We start from the raw sequence: 18,456 nt of genomic DNA, 5'->3' as shown, positions 1-18,456 counted from the left end.
CCAATCTGAGAAAGTTAACATCTCAAATTATTTTAAAAGTCTGTCGATAAGAAGTTGTGTTTAAATAAGGTGTAAAAAAATGTGAAAAATCCCATCTGTGCCATTTATTTTGCCCAGAGGACATGTAATAAGTAGACAGGTAGAGATCGGGCAATTATTTTAAAAAAAAGATCAGATTATTATTCTAATAAATAGTAGGCATTGAAACAAAACATCCTTCTTACTAGAGATTCTCAGCACTGAGTTGCCTACAGTCGGTTCCTCAGAGTAATGAGTCTTAGAAGAGATTTCCAGATGTGCACTAATGCACCCGGATCTCAAAGGTTACTGTTGAAACAAGAAGCATTCTTTTGGCTAAAAGATCTAACTTCCATTCTCCCATCTTCCCCTCACTTTAAAATGTATGACTCACCCTTGGAACTGAAAGAAGTGCTATAGGGCCGGGTGTTTGATGCCACTGAGAATTGAGATTTCAAAGCAAATCAGTATATACTGCCCTATGGTGAGGAACCCCTCATTGGTGTGAGATCAATTAACGGGGTGCGGTATCGCTAGTGTATACTGTTGATGACCCTGCTTGATTAGGCCCTTTTGGGAGGTGAAGGCCATGGCAGAGACGGTCGCAAAGGACAAGCAAATGCATGTTTATCACAGACCTCCCTCATGGAAATGATAAAGATAGCCACACATCAAAAAAACTGTAGAAAAATGACCATTTAGGGGGACAAACTCTAAGTGATCCACTATTTTAGCATTTGATAAGAATTAAAAGAAAGTGTTGGCTTCCAGTACCATTTTAAGTCTTTGTAGTTAGGATGACTAAATACGATACTTTCAGGGAAGAGAATGTACCGTACACCTGAGGGCCAGTATGCTGTGTTCACCTTTGGGGAACACAACATCATCTTAGAAAATTACTTTCAATTGTAATGAATGTGATATGATTACATCCTCCTCCTCATCTCCTGTCTCTTGAGGGATAATTTCAGTTTGGGCTCATTAGGTAATAATGCAATGTTTTAATATTAAACAAGAAAATTATTAGGAAATGACCTTCCACTAGAAAAGTAGGAAAGCTATAATGAGGTTTTTTCTATAAACTGCTAGACACCTAAGCTTTGAACAAATACTTTTTTCCCTTTATGAATAAGTTAAGATTCTGAAGATAAAGAAACCATTCTTCCTCTCAGTCAGAAGATATCAGCAAAGATCAGAGATATAATGAATTCCCATTATGTAGGGTGGTATTTTTTCAGGATTAGGGATCAGAGAAATATCTCCAAAAAGGCATCTGTGCATTTGTTTTCACTTCACATCCAGGCCCCTCACTTCCATAAAATGATTCTCAAGTTTGGTATAAGCAATGGGAATCTTAAAATGGATGTCACTCATATTTAGAAACTGAGGCAACCTGATGAATTGTTTCAATATCTTGTCTGTCACAGGGCAAAAGAATTACATTTTGGATCCAGGGTAAATCTTCCCATTGGTTTATGGCTGCTTAATCCTGCCTGCTGGAAACCTTTGTAAGAAATTCAATTGCTGTTCAGATCACATCAGGTTCTCATTTAAAATCACAGAAAATAAGAAAGCTCCCCATTGCCTACGCTATAAAGCAGGAAAAGATCTATTTCTAATTTTCAGCATTCACTAAGTACCTGCAGCATACAAAACACTGCAAAGTGTTTCCCAATGTAACAATCTATTAAAACGTTTCAGATTCCATGTGGTTGGAGTGCTCATAAACCACTAAGTTACCTTATTTCTTGTTTGATGGTCCCCTATTAACATTTGAGTTATTTTGAGCAGTGGTGTTTTACATTACCCTGCACCCCTGGGCACATAAAGCAGAAGTCAAATTACAAAAAGGTTTCTAAGTTCATTGTTTAGCATTTAAATCACCGTTCATCTCTCTGCCATGCTGAACAATCATTTAATCATCCTCATAATAAGAGGTGATCATGGTGTTAATCCCACATAAGACTGAGAATTTGAAGCATAAGAAATTACCTCAGAGAAGTTAGGGAACTTACCCAAAAGTCTCAGTCGCCGTAAAGTCTCAGGATTGGAGTTAGAACTCACTTTAATTCACTCTCCTTCTCCTAACACACACACACACACACTCCAGATAATTTGCATCTCAGACAGCAAACATAGAGATATGGCAGGAGAGATTCCCCTCATCTGCCAAGTTTCCCCAGTCAGAATCTGTTGCTGTTTTCTACCTCCCAGATTTACTTGCTTCTGAGGTCACCTACAGAGGAGGGTCTTGAACCCTAAAAACTCCATACGGCAGCAGAACCATTAGCTTCTTAGAACTGAACAGGAATCAAGAGCTGAGCTAACAAGGGCAGGGAATCCATGCCTCCCCCACCCCTGGTATCATCCCCCTGCCCTTCCATGCTTCAATCAGTGGGCCTGGGCACTCCTCAAAACCTGCCCAAGAGTCAGAAGTTTCCCAGGCCCGAACCAACCTACTGAGTTTCATCTCCAGCCATCTAGGGGAACCCCAGAAGTATCTCAGAGGTTATCTTTGGGAATCGAAAACAACGGAACAACAAAGAGCCACTCCTAATAAATGCTCCAGTGCAGAAACAACAGGGCTTGGGTGCAAATTCAGTTGTTTTCCCCACGTGCCTTTCACTTGATCATACTAGTATTGGCACCACTGAACTTGGAAAGAAATGGCAAGTGCTTTCCTAGGCACAGAAGCCCCATTCAACTCAGGCAATAGCACCAACCAGGGCAAAGGGCAAGAGCTAGAAATGAAGCTGCTGACCCCACTTGCTCTCCTTTAGGACAAGTTTTAAACTTGAGAGCATCCCCCTTTAAAAGACTGTGGTGTAGGTTGCCCTTCCAAATATCTTTCCCAGTTCACTCCACTTCTAAACTAGTGGTCTGTCGACCAGCATCGACTGGTGCACCTAAGGTGTTTAGAAAGTACTTGGCTTGGGGTAACTGTTATTGGCTAAAAATCATCAGCCATTTGACTTAGAGCCTGGGGCTTACTTTTGATCATCCCAAATATTCTATCTTTCTCACTTCCAGGTGTGTACCTGGTTGCAGGGGAGAATTGCTTCGGATTGGATTGGACTGGATTAGGCCTGGCAATGTTATCCATAAAGCCACATCCCAAAGCACTATAGAGAACAATAAAACCTGATTCCTCTTTTTCCAATTAGTAGTCCAGTAGAAATAAAAGTCATTTCTTCCAGAGGATCAGACACTGTGGTGACACCCTACGAGGAAGTCACCATTTGAATCCGGAGAGAATGTTTATTTCAGAATTTGATTTTACAAGCCACTAAGAAGAAGTCTGTGAGTAAATGCCAAAGTAGACAGTCTCTGTTTGCGAGTGTTATGAAGGAATGGACCTCTTAGAACTTGTAAGGAATTATTAATTAAAAACGAGAACATTTTATCTTGGGGTAAAGGATTCTATTTCAAATTTTGATCGTCCCACTCAGTCCAAGATTCAGCCACTTTTCAGGAAGTAGTTTGAGAAAAGGGCAGGTTAAGTGATTGTGAAGAGAGTTTTCATTTTACTCTCTGAATATCAAAATGACAATTTCAAAAAATAAAGAAAAACTCTATGACATCTAATTTTTCTAGTAATTCAAGGAGGGCCTAATATATCATCTAAAGGGGGGAGGTTGCTGCAATGCAGAATCTATAATAATTCCTAAAGACAACTGTTAATTTTAAGAATGCAGAAGCATGGGATGGGGGTGGGGAGAGAAAATCTTTGCTAAATAATATCAGAGCATTACTCACATCAAGCAATTTCCAGTCATATTAAAAGAAAATCAAACTTTGTTTTATCCTCATTTCTAATACACTAACTTGCAGTAAATATTCAGACTAAATATAACCAGGGACTCATTTTTAAAGTTTACTTAGTGCTTGATGAAGTATGCCAGCCTCAATTACAGAATTATTTTGGTTTCACACACAAAAAAAAATCATGTTGGTCAAAAATTAGAAAATGATAAACCAAATGCTAAAGTGTACAATCCCCAAATAGCAAACCTACCATAAAAAACTGTTTCACTAACGATTCCGTTTTGTGCTTTGACTGGATTAGACATTTTCACAGGGAAAAAATGGAAATATGTCCTGAGGAGATCCCCAGGAGTGAGGCAGAATCCCAGAGAGCTGCCCGAGTAGGAATACTAGCTATCCCAGTCAGTTCTTAGTGAAGGAGTCATAGCAGATTGAAGGAGTGGGTAAAGATCAATCAATCAGTGGTATCTATTGAGCATTTACTGTGCAGAGTACTGTACTAAGGACTTGGGAAAGTACAATGCAATAAAATTGGTAGATATGATCCCAGCCCACTAGAAGCTTACAATCTACAGAATGAGGAGTAAGCCTTGAAATTCGGTTCAATGAGGCCAGGATATCCCTGACTATTAGAGGAGAACCCACGTGTCTCTCTTGCCCCCCAAAAATAAAAAGTGATCCCCTATGCTCTCAATTGAAGGTCATCAGTGGGGAGAGAAAGGGACCAAACTGTCCTTTGTTTTGATTCTTTAGGAACAAGAATACATTGTTATGTTTGGATAAGTGGTATGCAGCAGTGTTTCAATATAAAATTCTTCAAAGGAACTTTTTTTTTAAAAGCACTGTAACATACTTGGTAACTTTTGCACTGATGTAAGATAGAAAGGTTTAATTTCTTTTTTCCTCATCACAAGCAGCAATCAGTTTATGCCCTGAAGCATGAAGACTGCATAGCTACTGTAATTTTTACCCAATCCGTACAGTGAAATTGTTATTGCTTTACTTATTCAAAGTTTCCTATATCTTTCTTGAATGATAAGCTAGTTCCCTCCAAACTGTAAGGTAAATAGACCCCATAGGTGATTTACATGTTCATGAAACCTAATGGCCTTTCCCCATATGAGTTTCTTAATTTCATGGGATATTTGTTCTTTTTAGTAAAGGAAACGTTTTAGGGTCTGTGCATGTTTTTCTCTGAAACAGATAACATACTTAGTGAGTTCAATGTTACCTCGAAGACATGGTCATTTCTAGGGTATTCAGAAAGGTACAGTTTCAGAAGGACTTTTAAGAAACGTTAGTTTGAAGTAGGCTTTTTTTCTTTTGCCAGATTTATCATGTATTATGGAAGGTGCACTGCGTAGGCCGAACAATGCTCTAAATAGGTTTGCGACTGAAAAAAGAATGAAAATGCCAACTGAGAATATGCCAGTCACTTCTTTCCATCAATTTTCATTGATTGTGACTACATATGACATTCCTCATTTGGATGTCCGTTTTTTATTCGATGGCTGATATATGAATTAGGTTCAAAGCACATTCATTTCCTCCCCTAATGTCATTTCTTCTATAAAGTATTTTAACAAGTTACCCAAAGTTAAATAACAATAGCACATGATCTTATATGGGCTCAGGTTCATTCTTAGTCATCTCTTTCCTTCATGTCTCACAGAATTCAGCCAATTGTCCCACTTTGGGGTTTCAATAGGACTTAAACATCACCCCTGCAGTTATACCAAAGGGAAATACTCAAAACTCTCTCCGGGCCCAATTAGGCTAACATATGGCTACGCCACTGGGAAATGACGTCTAAACATTTTCTCCCTTCCTCCACACAAATAAAATTGCCAGATATTTTTCACCCTACTGCAGTCCAGCCAAAGAGAATATATTTTCCCCAGTAGACATCCAACTGCCTCAACTAATTGTACTGGTGGAAATGAGCTTGCCCCATTAATTTGCATGTTTCTTCAAAATGCCTGCTGTCTAGAATTCTTCCTAGACTCCCAACTAGCAACTATTTGAAAGTTTTTCCCCCACAGTAGAACTCCTTGTCCAGAGTCACATTCTGAATTGATTCCACCATAAATCTTTGTCATTCTGACATCCAGGAGTCACAGACACCAAAAAAAAAATCACCTGGGCATTAGGATATCCAGATTATCCTGATTACTTTGGAGTGCGCCTGTCAATTAATTTGGGTGGAGCACCTGCTCTGTGCAGAGCACTGATATACGCACTTGGGAGGAGTACAATGGATTTAGCCCTCCAAGAACTTAGAAATACAATTTCTGGTGTCTGCTCCATTGTTTTCCTTGGGTTTAGTTCTTCCCTGAGGAAGTCAGCCCTCATTACGGAATAGATTTCCTGGGAAATTACCTCAAAATTCCATCCCTTACACCTCAAACAGAAATCCTTCCCCTTTGGCTTAATTCTGCAGCAGGATCTTAGGCCCATTTGAAGTCCTGAATTTGGAACAATTGGAAAGTGTTTTGTGAGACCTGGAAAAGGAGATTGGCCAGAACTGAACCTGACTTTTATACAAGATCATGTTCTATTGTTGTTTAACTTTGGGTATTTCTCCCCTAGGAGGAGGACTGAGGAGAACTAACCAGCTCCAGGACCAAGGTAAGAGGGGAGTTTTCTTTCAAAAGAATGTATCACATCCATTTGAAGGAAACCCCTCCCCCACCTGTATTTTTTTTTCTTCTTTTCTCTCTTCCTTTTATTGGTTTATTTTTGACTAGGATTAGGGACCCAGGTAATTGCCTGTACCTAGTGGTAAAGTGGGCATCCAATTGCAGTATTCTGTTAAAAAAGATTACATAAGTTACATCAGTTTAGGCTAATTCCTGTCTCCATGATCATTCTAAAATTCAGGTCAGTCTCATATTTTAAAGCAGACTGACAGCCTACCTGAAATGCTGGCCAAATTTTGGGGAAGTGATAAACATATGTACACTGTTCATTTTTCAAACAGTCGTTTTCAAGAAAATAGATCTTTAAATTTTAAACTGGTGAGGAAAACCCAAAGTACATTACCATTATAAAAACAAGTTTAACTAATTCATGACTATTCACCATTGAGCACTTTTTAAATTCCTTTGAGTTATCATAATGATATTTTAAAATTGGGACGGGGGTGATTCTGTAAAAAATCCACATGTAGAAAAGCTTTTAAAATGTATTTTGACTTGAAATGCTTTCATATCTTATTGGAAAGAAAAAGCGCTTAGTACAGTGCTCTGCACACAGTAAGCGCTCAATGAATACAATTGCATGAATGACTGAAAAAGAATCCAGAGGGCAAGACAATAATTCTGAGTAGGATTTTTCGAGAGAAGTGTTCTCTGCTTCCCTCTCTTCTTGCTAAGTCACATCAAATCCCCTTCCCCAAATCTTTTCTCCTTCCCTGATTTTACTGTTCTACTTGGTACAAGTCAAGATTCCCCAGTTGGTCACTCATTCCTCTCTGCCTTCTTTCTGATGTACTGGATGGATAAGGAAGCTAGAAGTGAGACACTGAGAAGGAAAGCTAAGGTAGAAAATAGAAAAACAGGCCTAACGTGAAAGATTAAAGTTCAAATACCACCCCTCCAGTAATGGTTAACACTTGGCCTTCCCTGGTGTCTCACGGGTTTGTCAAACTTATCACCTGGCTTGTCAAAGGTGAGGAGGAATGGGAGAAGATTCAGCACTTAGAGGAAAGGAGAATTTAGGAGACCACAAAAGGGGAAAATTACAGAAAAAGAAAGGCTTTGTGGTTGAAGGGATCAAATCACCATCAGCCTTTGATGAAACTTGCTTCCCCCACTCCCCCCGTTTCTTTTTGGGTCAAGTGCATTTCTTTTTTTAGGTGAGGGTGAACTTTTCGTTGAGTCTTATTGGCTTTAAAATCCTCCTGCTGGTTACATTGCCCTTGGATGCAATTTCACTGTGAATTGGGCTCATAAGAACATTAAAAGTGCCAGTTATCACACAAAATGGAATCTTATTTTAGTATCGGTTTAGATGCTGGCTCAGAGGATACAGTTTCTTTTTAAATCTTCAAATTACTTTCATGAATTATTTTTATTTTCTATTAACTAATCAAATCCCAAACTAAGAACAAAGAGAGCCTGTCAAGTGTCTCCAGTTGATTTTTTGTTGGGCTTTTATAGCCTCTTTCTTTGAAATAGTCTAAATTAGATTCAGAGAGCCTAATCGGAGTTCTTAATAAAATGATTCATAGTATCCTATACTACAGGCTCCATATCCATAAAGGAACGATGCCTTACTGATTTAATGGTAATTGACTCTCAGTATATGTTAAATTAAAATCCACGTGAAATTACCAAAAATTTGGTAGAGTTATTTTTGTTTTATATCAGTGAAGCAAAATGTGGCTTAGTGGAAAGAGCATGGACTAGGAAGTCAGAGGACGTGGGTTCTAATCCTGACTCAGCCACTTGTCTGCTGTGTGACCTTGGGCAACTAATTCACTTCTCTGTGCCTCAGTTATCTCATCTGGAAAATGGGGATTAAGATTGTGAGCCCCATGGGGGACAACCTGATTGCCTTCTATCTACCCCAGCACTTACAACAGTGCTTAGCACATAGTAAGCCCTTGACAATACCATAATCATTATTATAATTTAAAAAACCATGTAATTTAATAACTAGTCTTAGAAGGTGTTTATACAAAAAACAAATTAATTATTTGGAGAAAACTGAAAAAGAAATTGATTGCTCAACTTGAACAAATGGTATGGAGAATGCTTTACCTTAGCTAGAGGGAACATATATATAAGCAATAGTTGATTAAAAAGAATTTGAACATTCAAGTAATGCAGTGATTTGTTGTTGGGCTGTTTAAGTTGTTAAACTTTGAGCTTTGGGGGTTAGTGAAATGTTGAATGTCACTCACGTGGGGACATTTGGGGGTCTCCCTGGGTCTGGATGGGATATGGTGGACGTCAGACTTTTCCATGGACAACTGCTGTCCTCCAGTCTTCCTCCACCGACCCCACTACTCTCAACCCCTTCTCTGTCCCATTTCAAGCCCTGGAAAAGTCAGGGCACCCACTCCTATTTATGCCACTCACCAGGGTCAGTGCAACTTGGGAAGTGGCAATTTAAGATGGAAGCCTGTAATATCATATAAGTTAAACAGTATTTTCATTCCCTAAGTTTCTACTGTGGGCCACATAAAAATATAATTTTATGCATTGTAGAAGAGGGATCCAAACCCTTCCGTTAAATACGGTTCAGATATCAAATGGCGATACTTATTGAGCGCTTATTGTGTGCAGATCGTTGTACTAAGTATCTGGGACTTTCAATACCGTTGGTAGGCATGAAAGATGTTAAGATAAGTTACAGATAGGGGAGACTGAGGAAGGATGAAGATGGTGTGAGTATCCAGATGCTTAAGGGGTACACACCTACATGCATAGACAATGCAGAAGGGAGGGCAAATAGAGAAGGGAAATGGAAAAGAAAGAACATCCATTACTTGCGAATATAGAATAAGATCCATTTATAAACATTAACTAGTTATCTCATTTCATTTTAAGGATTATAAATCTGTTTCTCATTTAAGGATATGGCAAAGTGGGATTATGCCTCATTCACAACAGAGACTACTTATCACAGTGTGGCCTAGTGGAAAGAGACCGGGCTTGGGAGCCAGAGGACCTGGGTCCTAATTATGGCTCTGTAATATGTCTCCTGTGTGACCTTGGACAAGTCACTTCACTCCTCTGTGCCTCAGTAACCTCATCTATTAAATGGGAATTAAGACTGTGAGCCCCATGTGGGACAGGGGCTGTGTCCAATCTGATTAACTTGTATCTACCCCAGGGCTAGGAACAGTGCTTGGCACATAGTAAGCACTTAAATATCATAATTATTATTATTGGCTTTAAAGCACTCAGTTCTCCCCCTCATCTTACTTCACTGATTTCCTACCCCAACTCAGGCAGCACACTCCTCTCTAATGCCAACCTACTCACTGGACTTCAATTTCAGCTATCTTGCCCACGTCCTCCCTTTGCCCTCAAAGTCCCTCCCTTTCTTCTGTGACAAATCACCGATCTTCCTCCCTTCAAAGCCTTATTAAAGTCACTTCTCCTCCAAGAGGCCTTTTCTGACTAAGCCCTCATTTCCCCTACTCCCTGTCCCTTGTCACCCTTGCGTTTAGATTTGTACCCTTTAATCACTTGATATTCTCCCCACGGCCAGCCCCACAGTACTTCTGTACATATCTGTAATTTATTTTAATGCCCGTCTCCCCTTCTAGACTGTAAGCCGCTTGTGGGCAGGGGATGTCTACCAACTCTCTTGTATTGTACTCTCCCAAGTGTTTACTACAGTGCTTTGCACCTAGTCAGCATGCAATAAATTCCATTGATTGATTGATGTGGCACAGGGTGACCAGTTCTAGAGGTACCAGAGATAGGCAGCTGTTTATATCAACAGAACTTTGTTCCTCATGATCAGGCAGCCAATTGATTCTAGAATTGGCCCAAGGGTTAAACGATGGACGAGGATCCTCTCCAGCCTAGTACAACCCCCAAAATATCTCATCTAGCCCCTATACCCCCAGGTTGGAAGATCCCTAGAAAGCTGGGGTGATGTGATTTATTAAGCCCTCACTACGTGCCAAAACCCAGTGCTAAGTGTTGTGGTAAACACGAGACAGTCAGATGAGACACAGTCTCCGTCCTATAATGGGTTCCCAATCTAAGTATTGGAGCCCTTCACAAAGTTGCTAAAAAGAATATCGTAGAAAAGTAAAATCAGTTTAAAATCAAAGCTCAAAGTATTATCGAAGATACTTATCCGAAAGAAAAGAAGCAAAAACAGATGAAGGAAGTGAAACAAGAGAATCAGATGACAGAGGAGTGTTAAATGCAGTCATTACTGACTCCAAGGCAAATACCGTGGGGGATCTTTAATGGCATTACTCAAAATACTTTATAGTGAGAAAAAAATACTAAGGCATTCAGATCTATTTAACCACCAACCCATAATCAAAGGAGAAACCAATGACTACTAAATTGAAAAATTTTTAATCTTGCTGATATCTACCCTAAGGGAAACATCTTGCCCTCGCTACAGAGAGAACCAGCCAAAAAACGGATATTACAACCATTTTAGGAGGAGGGCCAATTCTTACAATACTCTTCCCCATCATCCCTGGCTCCCACACCGCATGCGAGAAAGTTAGAAGACATTTCATTTTTATTTCTCGAAATAATAGCTAATCTTTAGAGATTAAAAGCCACAATGATACCTAAATGGGCTTAGGCTTAACTGGAAATCCATCCACCATGCAGATGTCTTTTTGGTCATAGAGTTGTTCCTATTTAACTTAATGCACTTATCGTTAAGAGTAAATAGCCCTAAACTCCTTGAGGGTAGAAGTGGCTTCTGTAACCCCCTTCAGTACCTTATACAATCTTCTGCCTAAAGTAGATGCTTAAGTGTTAATGATGATTTTTAAAATAACTGTTTGGAAAGAAACCAATTCTAAAAATTGAGAAGCATAGTAAATTACATGTGATTTTTATAAAAATGGCAAGTTTTCCCCTAAGAATACATTCCGATTCTTCATTTTTTCTATTCTTAGGTGGTGATATGCTTGTGTAATAAGACAATTTCTAACACAAACTTTTACTGTCCATTTACCACAACAGGAATTAACAGTATCACAGTATAAATGAGCAGTGTAGTCTAGTGATCAGAGCACAGGCCTGGGTATCAGAAGGGCCTGTATTCTAATCCCAGCTCTGCCACTTGTGTGCTGTGTGACCTTGGGCAAAAACCTTAACTTCTCTGTTCCTCACATCTGAAAAATGGGAATTCAGACTCTGAGACCCATGTGGGTCAGGGACTGTATCCAGCCTGATTAGCTTGTACCTACCCCAGCGCTTAGTACAGTGCCTGGGACACAGTAAAGTGCTAAAAATTTGAAGAGAAAAAAATATAGTGGATAATTCAGTCTAGTAGCAGTCCAGAAATTTACTATTTACCCACCATATACAATCCCTCAACTCGGATCATGAACAAATACAAAAGCAGAAGGCACATATCACAGACATAATTACATTCCCACTGTCTACGGTGCAAAGTAAACAGAATAAATCCTTCTTTAATAAAATGATTTTCAAATAATCTTTATTTCGATTTCACTCCATTTTTAGTTTAAGCCAAATCTCCTCTTGCCACAAAGAAACAAATATCTTCCTCAATCTTGTTTTGCAATTAAATTGCTCATCATAAGATTTTTTTTTCTGATGCAAATCTAACCTGGATTGTATTTACTAAGTAACTACAGAGAGTATTTCATTTCTTTTACAGAGCTACATCTATGATCTACCCCTACGTAACATCAGAAAGTAATTTAGATCATTTTCTGCCTTTAGAAACAGTTGCTTGAAATCTGTGGAAATAAATAGCTTGTGCTCATCTATTGGAAGGAATAATTTTAGAGTAAGGGAAAAAAATCAAAGTAATAACATAGCTAAATTGAAGACTTAGTGAAGCAACGATAATGCCAGGAATTGGTTACTATTTCAGGCCTCTAATAGCTGAGGCTGGGAATATGATGCTCGACTAGAAGATCAAACAGTTTGCATTTAGGTTTTCATTATATCATCAAGGGTCAGGAGTTTCACTCTTCACTTTTTTATATTTTGCTGGCTGGTGATCAAAACAGTGCCCTCCGAGAGGGTTATTAACTGATTAGACACAAAGTTATGGGAGTTCCCATCGTTCTCTGTTTCTCTGGTAGCTCGCTATCCTCTAAACCCATTACCAGCTGAATTTCAAACGGGGATTCCAAGTGCAATTTGTTCTTCCAATCTATATGAATCCCATTGGTGAGACAGTCTACTCTGTATAATAAATGCTTAGCATTAGTAAACAATAAGGCATTGCTAATTTAAGAAGCTAAATAAAACCATTATGTTCCAGGTGATACTTTTCCTTAGGCATTTTAGCTGAGGACCAAATGACACTATCACTTTATTGAGCAGTTAGAACCTGTCCAGGTTCTCAGGTAGGCAGATCCCAACATTCACCCTGTGCAGGTTCAAAACTCATTTATTTTTGCTTGTGGGAGACTCCATCCCTCTTCATCATTATCCTTGCCCCTAATCCCCTGTTTTCATCCATTAACATTTATTGAGCTATTCATGGGGACATAACTTTGTTCTAGATAAGGGTCTGACCTGAAGAGCTGCAAAACAAAAACTTAACTCAGCTAAGAGCTTTCATTCCTAAAATCAAAACTGGGGAGGAAAAAAAATGGTAAGCAGGTGTTTCAGGGGAGAAAGGAGGAGGAGGAAGGGAAGAGGAGAGAACAAGAAGAGGAGATGGACGGCAGGTCTTCTTGGGAGCCGGAGAGATGAGAATTAACAAGAAAAAGCAAGAAACAGAAGGGCTAGGGGTAAAACGCAGTTTCCCAAGTCTAAATTCACCCAGGTCCTACCCTGCCCATGCTGTCCAAACCACCGACAGCTCATGATTTGTAGTTTGATCACCCTGTTCTAGTCTCACAGTTACACGTCCCAGGGCCTGGTTTCAAACTCCATTGTTTAGGAACGCCAAATCACATGGACACAAGGGATCAGCATGTACCTAAGACATAACCAATTACAACTGGACTGGATTGCAGTTTGTCTGGGAATGTTTTTTAAGGAGTTGAGTCTTAACCAGAATTTTAAGAAAGGCACTCCAAGCGGGACTGTAAATGCTATGAAACATTCAATGTATCATAATATTTATCCAGGGAAAACTCTGGCCATTGAAGATGATCTTTGTTATTCAGTGAGACTTAATGATTATTTGGCCCAATCCAACAATATCATTTAAAATTTGTAATCTTTTCTTCCACTATTTTGACGGGTCCTTTTAAACATCTTGGGAATTTCTTCTAATAGATACTTTTACAATTTCCCTCTTCAAAAAGGCAACTGGATTGGAAGGGACCTTTTCTAGATTTTTAATCTAAATAGTTAACTGATCATGGTTAGATATTAGTGTGGTAAGGAGATATCTGAGTCACCCTATGTCTTAATTAATGCTGAATCCATGACTGAAAATGGCATGGACGTATGTTTCAAGAGGGAACTCAGGTAAGGGAGAGTAACCAGGAAAAGATGCTCAGAAACAATTGACGATGACCTGCTTTGTCTTGCGCATTTAGGTAGGAAAGGGGCAAGGACCCATCCTCAGAGAAGGTGAATTTTAGATATGAATGAAACTGCAAAGGATCGTAAAAAGATCGAATTGATTTTCCTTTTGTAAAATTTTATCATTTTTTCCTTATCTGTAAAACTCATCTCTGAGATACTTTCTGTAATGTGAGCAGGCCTCCCTTTTTTTTCCCCATTTGATAATTTCCAGAATTTGTATTTCTAGAAGTTTCTCACTCCCCCCCACCCCCAATTTGTCCAAAATGGAACTAAGTGTGCTAATGAAGTCCAAAGACAAAAAATAGAATGCTTTCCTCCATTTCATACACACTTAATTTCTCTTTTTAACAATTTTACTCCCATTTTAACTGTGATTCAAAAGGACCTACAAATTTGGAGATATATCTTGGATATTTTATCTTTTGGCATTTAAATTGAACTTGGGAGGCAATGTGGTACAATGACTAGACCATTTATCTGAAAATTAAAGAAACTTTAACTATTCACAGTCCTAATAATATTACTTTGAACAAGTCATTTAACTTTCTGTACAAATTCAATGTAGATAACATTTGTCCTACCCCTATGTCATCAGATGTCACAAAGATAAATTAGATGAGCCATATGCAATTTCATTTTATCGGTGAAGGAGATAAGGATTTAAGTCTATCATGGTGGACTTTAAAATGCCAAATCTATTAGGGAACTAGAAAAGATGATAGTAATTTAAAATTATAATTCTGCAACTCTACATATTTTCTAGCTCATTGGGAAGGCTTAATTTTTAGTTTTTAGGAGGAAGAGGAGGAGACAAGGGGAAAGGGAAAATGATACTTGTTAACAGCATTTTGGGATTATCAGAGCAAACTGAATTTTATTCCCTGCAGAGGTCTGCAACAGAATATCAAATAAATATACTCATCTATAAAAAGAGTATGCTCCATGAAGCTTTGATAAATTTCCATCATCATGGAAAATAATTCCAAGATCGGGTCCTTTTACTCTAAAATGTTACAAGGGTATAAATCTAGTAGCCGTGGGTTAACTCTACTACCATTTTGACAGAAGAAAATCTAAATTGGCTCTAAATTACTTAGTCCTTTATAACAAAAATAAGATTTTTCTTTAAAAAAGGGGCTCTTCTCTTTTATGAGAAATTTCAGTGCAGTTTCCACTAATAAAAGCCAGGTTTCAGCTGCTAAAGAAGTGAAGCGTGGTCAGTAATCATACTGAGTCAAGATGATTGAAATCCTTGGAAGTAATACCTCCGGGAAGTTATCCCAGTACCCTGGAATTTAACCAAGTAAGCACTTTACTCCCAGGACCGTATTTTACATCTCTTTGCTTACTACAAAACCATCTTGAGAGAGATTTCATATCCTGCTTTATCTTAGGACACCTCTGGCAAAAGAGTCAATTGTTCTGGTTTTATTTCATTCTAAAATAGGACCGTTTCAATGCACCTTAGTACTTGGTCATGGGTTCTAATCACATCTCTGCCTTTTGTCTGCTGTGTGACATTGGGCAAGTTACTGAACTTCTCTGGGCCTCAGTTACCTCATCTGTAAAATGGGGATTGAGATTGTGAGCCCCAAGTGGGACAGGGACTTTGTCCAACCCGATTATCTTGTATCCACCCCAGCGCTTAATAGAGTGCCTGGCACACAGTGAGTGCTTAAATACCATAATTAACTGGAAAATATTCCACACAGGCATAAGAAGGAAAAAGCTATGGCTAATTGTCCTGCCATCTCACTCTAATGGAAAGTGAAAAGCTATGAAGTTAATTTTGCAAATGCTATAATTTCAAGTGAGTAATAAGGAAAAAAAAACACCTAGAGCAAACTAGTTTCCTGAAATTCCTATCAGCCATAGTTTATTCCTGACCTTATTACGCGAAGTCGCCCAGTGCGCATTTCTGGTAAGTTCTTAGAAATCTAGTGGGAAACAAACTCTCCAAATATGAATCCAAGGCCAAAATCATTTTGTTTCAAAATAGAAGCCAAAATCCCTGTTAAAACATACTGACTCCCCATGGGCATTCCTTCCATGTCCCCATTTAATTGAAGGATAAACTCTAGCAACTTCAGGAGCTGTGTTTTTAGTTTGTATTATTCAGTTATACATTTTTTTTCCCTCTTTCCTGTAGCAAATGTACCTCCCATATCTCGGGTAGGTCGCCTAGGGAAATTATTTTCCCCCCTTTCTGAATTTTTTATTATTTTATTATTGATATGACTTTTTAAAACTAGTTTTTGGGTGCAAGTACTTCAGTTCCTGCAATCATGCCTTTCTTGACTAAGGAATAAAAAATAAGCAAAAAAATAAAGCCCACAAGCATGGCTTCAACCATAGCTTCGCTAGCCCCAGCCTTCAGTCTCGAGCACTTTTCGTGTAAACATATACTAAGTAGACAAATGTAACAGGTTTATTTTATGGTTTAAGAAGATCAAGCAGATTGAGAGAAATGAAGTACTTTCAGTGAACTGCAGCATCCCCTTACTACAGTATTTTCACCAAACATCGCCAAATGAATGAAGCTGTAGCACATGCTTGGCAACAGGGAAGGCATAGAGACTAACAACCCACGTCAGTTAACTGTGAAGTGAAAGATAGTTAAATTTTCATGTTAAGTAGTATTACCCGCCCCACTCCAAACACAAACAGAAATAGCAGTGTGAAACTAAACTGTTTTTACATGGCCTACTTGTTGTTGTGAGAAAGACAATGTCTTAGATTCTTTTCTTAAAAGTAGAGCTTAATTTCCGGATGATTATTTCAATTTAAAGGTTCTTTTCCTTCTCCATCCCTTTATTTTTCATTTTTTTCTTTCTATCGTGCTGTGAAACTGTCTCTGGATATGGCTAAAAACCCTGTTAAATAACCCTCTCATGAACTGGCTTTGAAGGAACGCACTCATCCAACTAGTCACTTTATGACGTGACTAAAATGACGCTCATTTGCTAAACTTTACAGTGGACTGCTTTAGGATAAAATAAAATTCCCCATTAGAAAGGACAGTTTCCTTCCAAAGAGTAAATTTTCATTTAAAAAGAGGACTCTTCTTCAATGTCTCAAAATCAGCTACTTTCACTGTAAGTGTGGATGATTATACCGAGAGCCACGTTAACTCGTCCAAGCCATTACGGTACCATCTATGTAGTGCTTCCCAGCTAGTGTCTTTGGACGAGTGTTTTGGTTAAAATAATCGTGTCAGCTCAACATCTTGATTTCCACAACTATTTGGGGACATGCTCCCATTCTTAGAAGCATGTCTGCAAATACACAGTGAAATCAGCTAAGGGTGGCCCACCTAAACATGACAAACCAAGAGTAACGCCAACTCCCCCCAATCCTCCACTCCCCTGCATTTCTGGGAAGGGGGACTGGTAATACATACCCAGATGTACCTTAAAGCCTTAAAGAAGCAATTTACTTTCAGGGAATTGTTTATTGGGAGGACCCAGCCCATGCACCATCTCAGAAAAGCTACAGTACCTTCCTCATGTAACAGAACCAAATTTTAGGTAGCACAAACCCACTTAATGGGATAAATAGTTTAAACTATTAATAGCATAACTGTTAATTAAACTAGTTAAATTGGAAAAAACACCTCCCATCGGACAGTTGACTAATGGTGGGTGCTTTCAAGCCTGAGAATCTCTCGTTACATTTCTTAGGTCCAGTTTTATTTTGGAGAGTTCTAAGGACCTTTCAGCACACATCTGTACTGTATAAAATGCGAATTTTAAACATAGGAATGGTATCTTTCAAAAAGAGATACAGTCTCTCCTATTGGGCAGGCTTATCTATTTTATTTAGCTCAAAGTAATATAATCGTTTACCAAGCGATCCCCTAAAGATCTGAAAATGTTCAGACATTTTTTTAAACCCCTGACTTCCCTAGCAGGAAATAGCTCACACTCTCAGAAAGTCAGGGGTTTTAAATATAAAACACACTATAAAAATACAATCCTGTTTTTCAGTGTCATCAAAAGGAATTATCATTAGCCACCTCTTGATAAGATCATAAAAGGCATTAATCCTCTAGAGATAAACTGGAGCCACTCTCCTCTGAATTCTCTCAAATTTATAGAGGGGAAAATTTAGTCTGGAAGGTTCATTATTTGAAAGGTCCCAAGTCACAGGCTACAGCGTATCTTCCTGGGGTTTTAATAACATCATTTAGACAATCAAAATTTGGATGAGTAAGTCTAATCTCTGGATGGCATACAGTGCAGACAATCAGTGAAGGATTCAGAGATAAGATTGTTTCCTCTAAGGATTTTCTCCTCGTCTGTCTCGATGCCGTAGCCCCCACCCTGTGGAGGTGAACCAAGTATAGAGCTCCAGGAGTTCAATAAACCCTGGAGCTCCACGCTCGGTTCAGCTGTACAAGGTGGAGGCTAGGGTCTGGGATGGGACAGGAGACATTCCTTAAGGAATTAGCTAATATTTTCCATCTGGGCCAGTATTTTTACATTTTTTGACC

At 38.7% G+C, this 18,456-nt stretch overlaps 1 protein-coding gene across 6 annotated transcripts in view; it reads left to right on the top strand.

Annotated features, from left to right (window-relative positions):
* The window catches only part of GRIA4 (glutamate ionotropic receptor AMPA type subunit 4), a 244,609-nt gene that overhangs the window by 210,561 nt on the left and 15,592 nt on the right, over positions 1-18,456 (top strand). The window contains exon 14 of one of the 6 annotated variants that reach the window (XM_029047887.2): positions 6,373-6,411. The exons of the other annotated variants lie outside the window; for them this stretch is intronic. Coding sequence (XP_028903720.1) covers positions 6,373-6,394 — 22 coding nt within the window. The 3' untranslated portion in view covers positions 6,395-6,411. Of the gene's footprint in view, positions 1-6,372; positions 6,412-18,456 lie in introns of those variants that run through there. 6 annotated transcript variants of the gene reach the window in all.

This window comes from Ornithorhynchus anatinus, chromosome 20 (assembly GCF_004115215.2).
Source record: "Ornithorhynchus anatinus isolate Pmale09 chromosome 20, mOrnAna1.pri.v4, whole genome shotgun sequence".
Classification (NCBI taxonomy): Eukaryota; Metazoa; Chordata; class Mammalia; order Monotremata; family Ornithorhynchidae; genus Ornithorhynchus; species Ornithorhynchus anatinus.
This window is presented reverse-complemented; position numbering and strand designations above follow the sequence as displayed.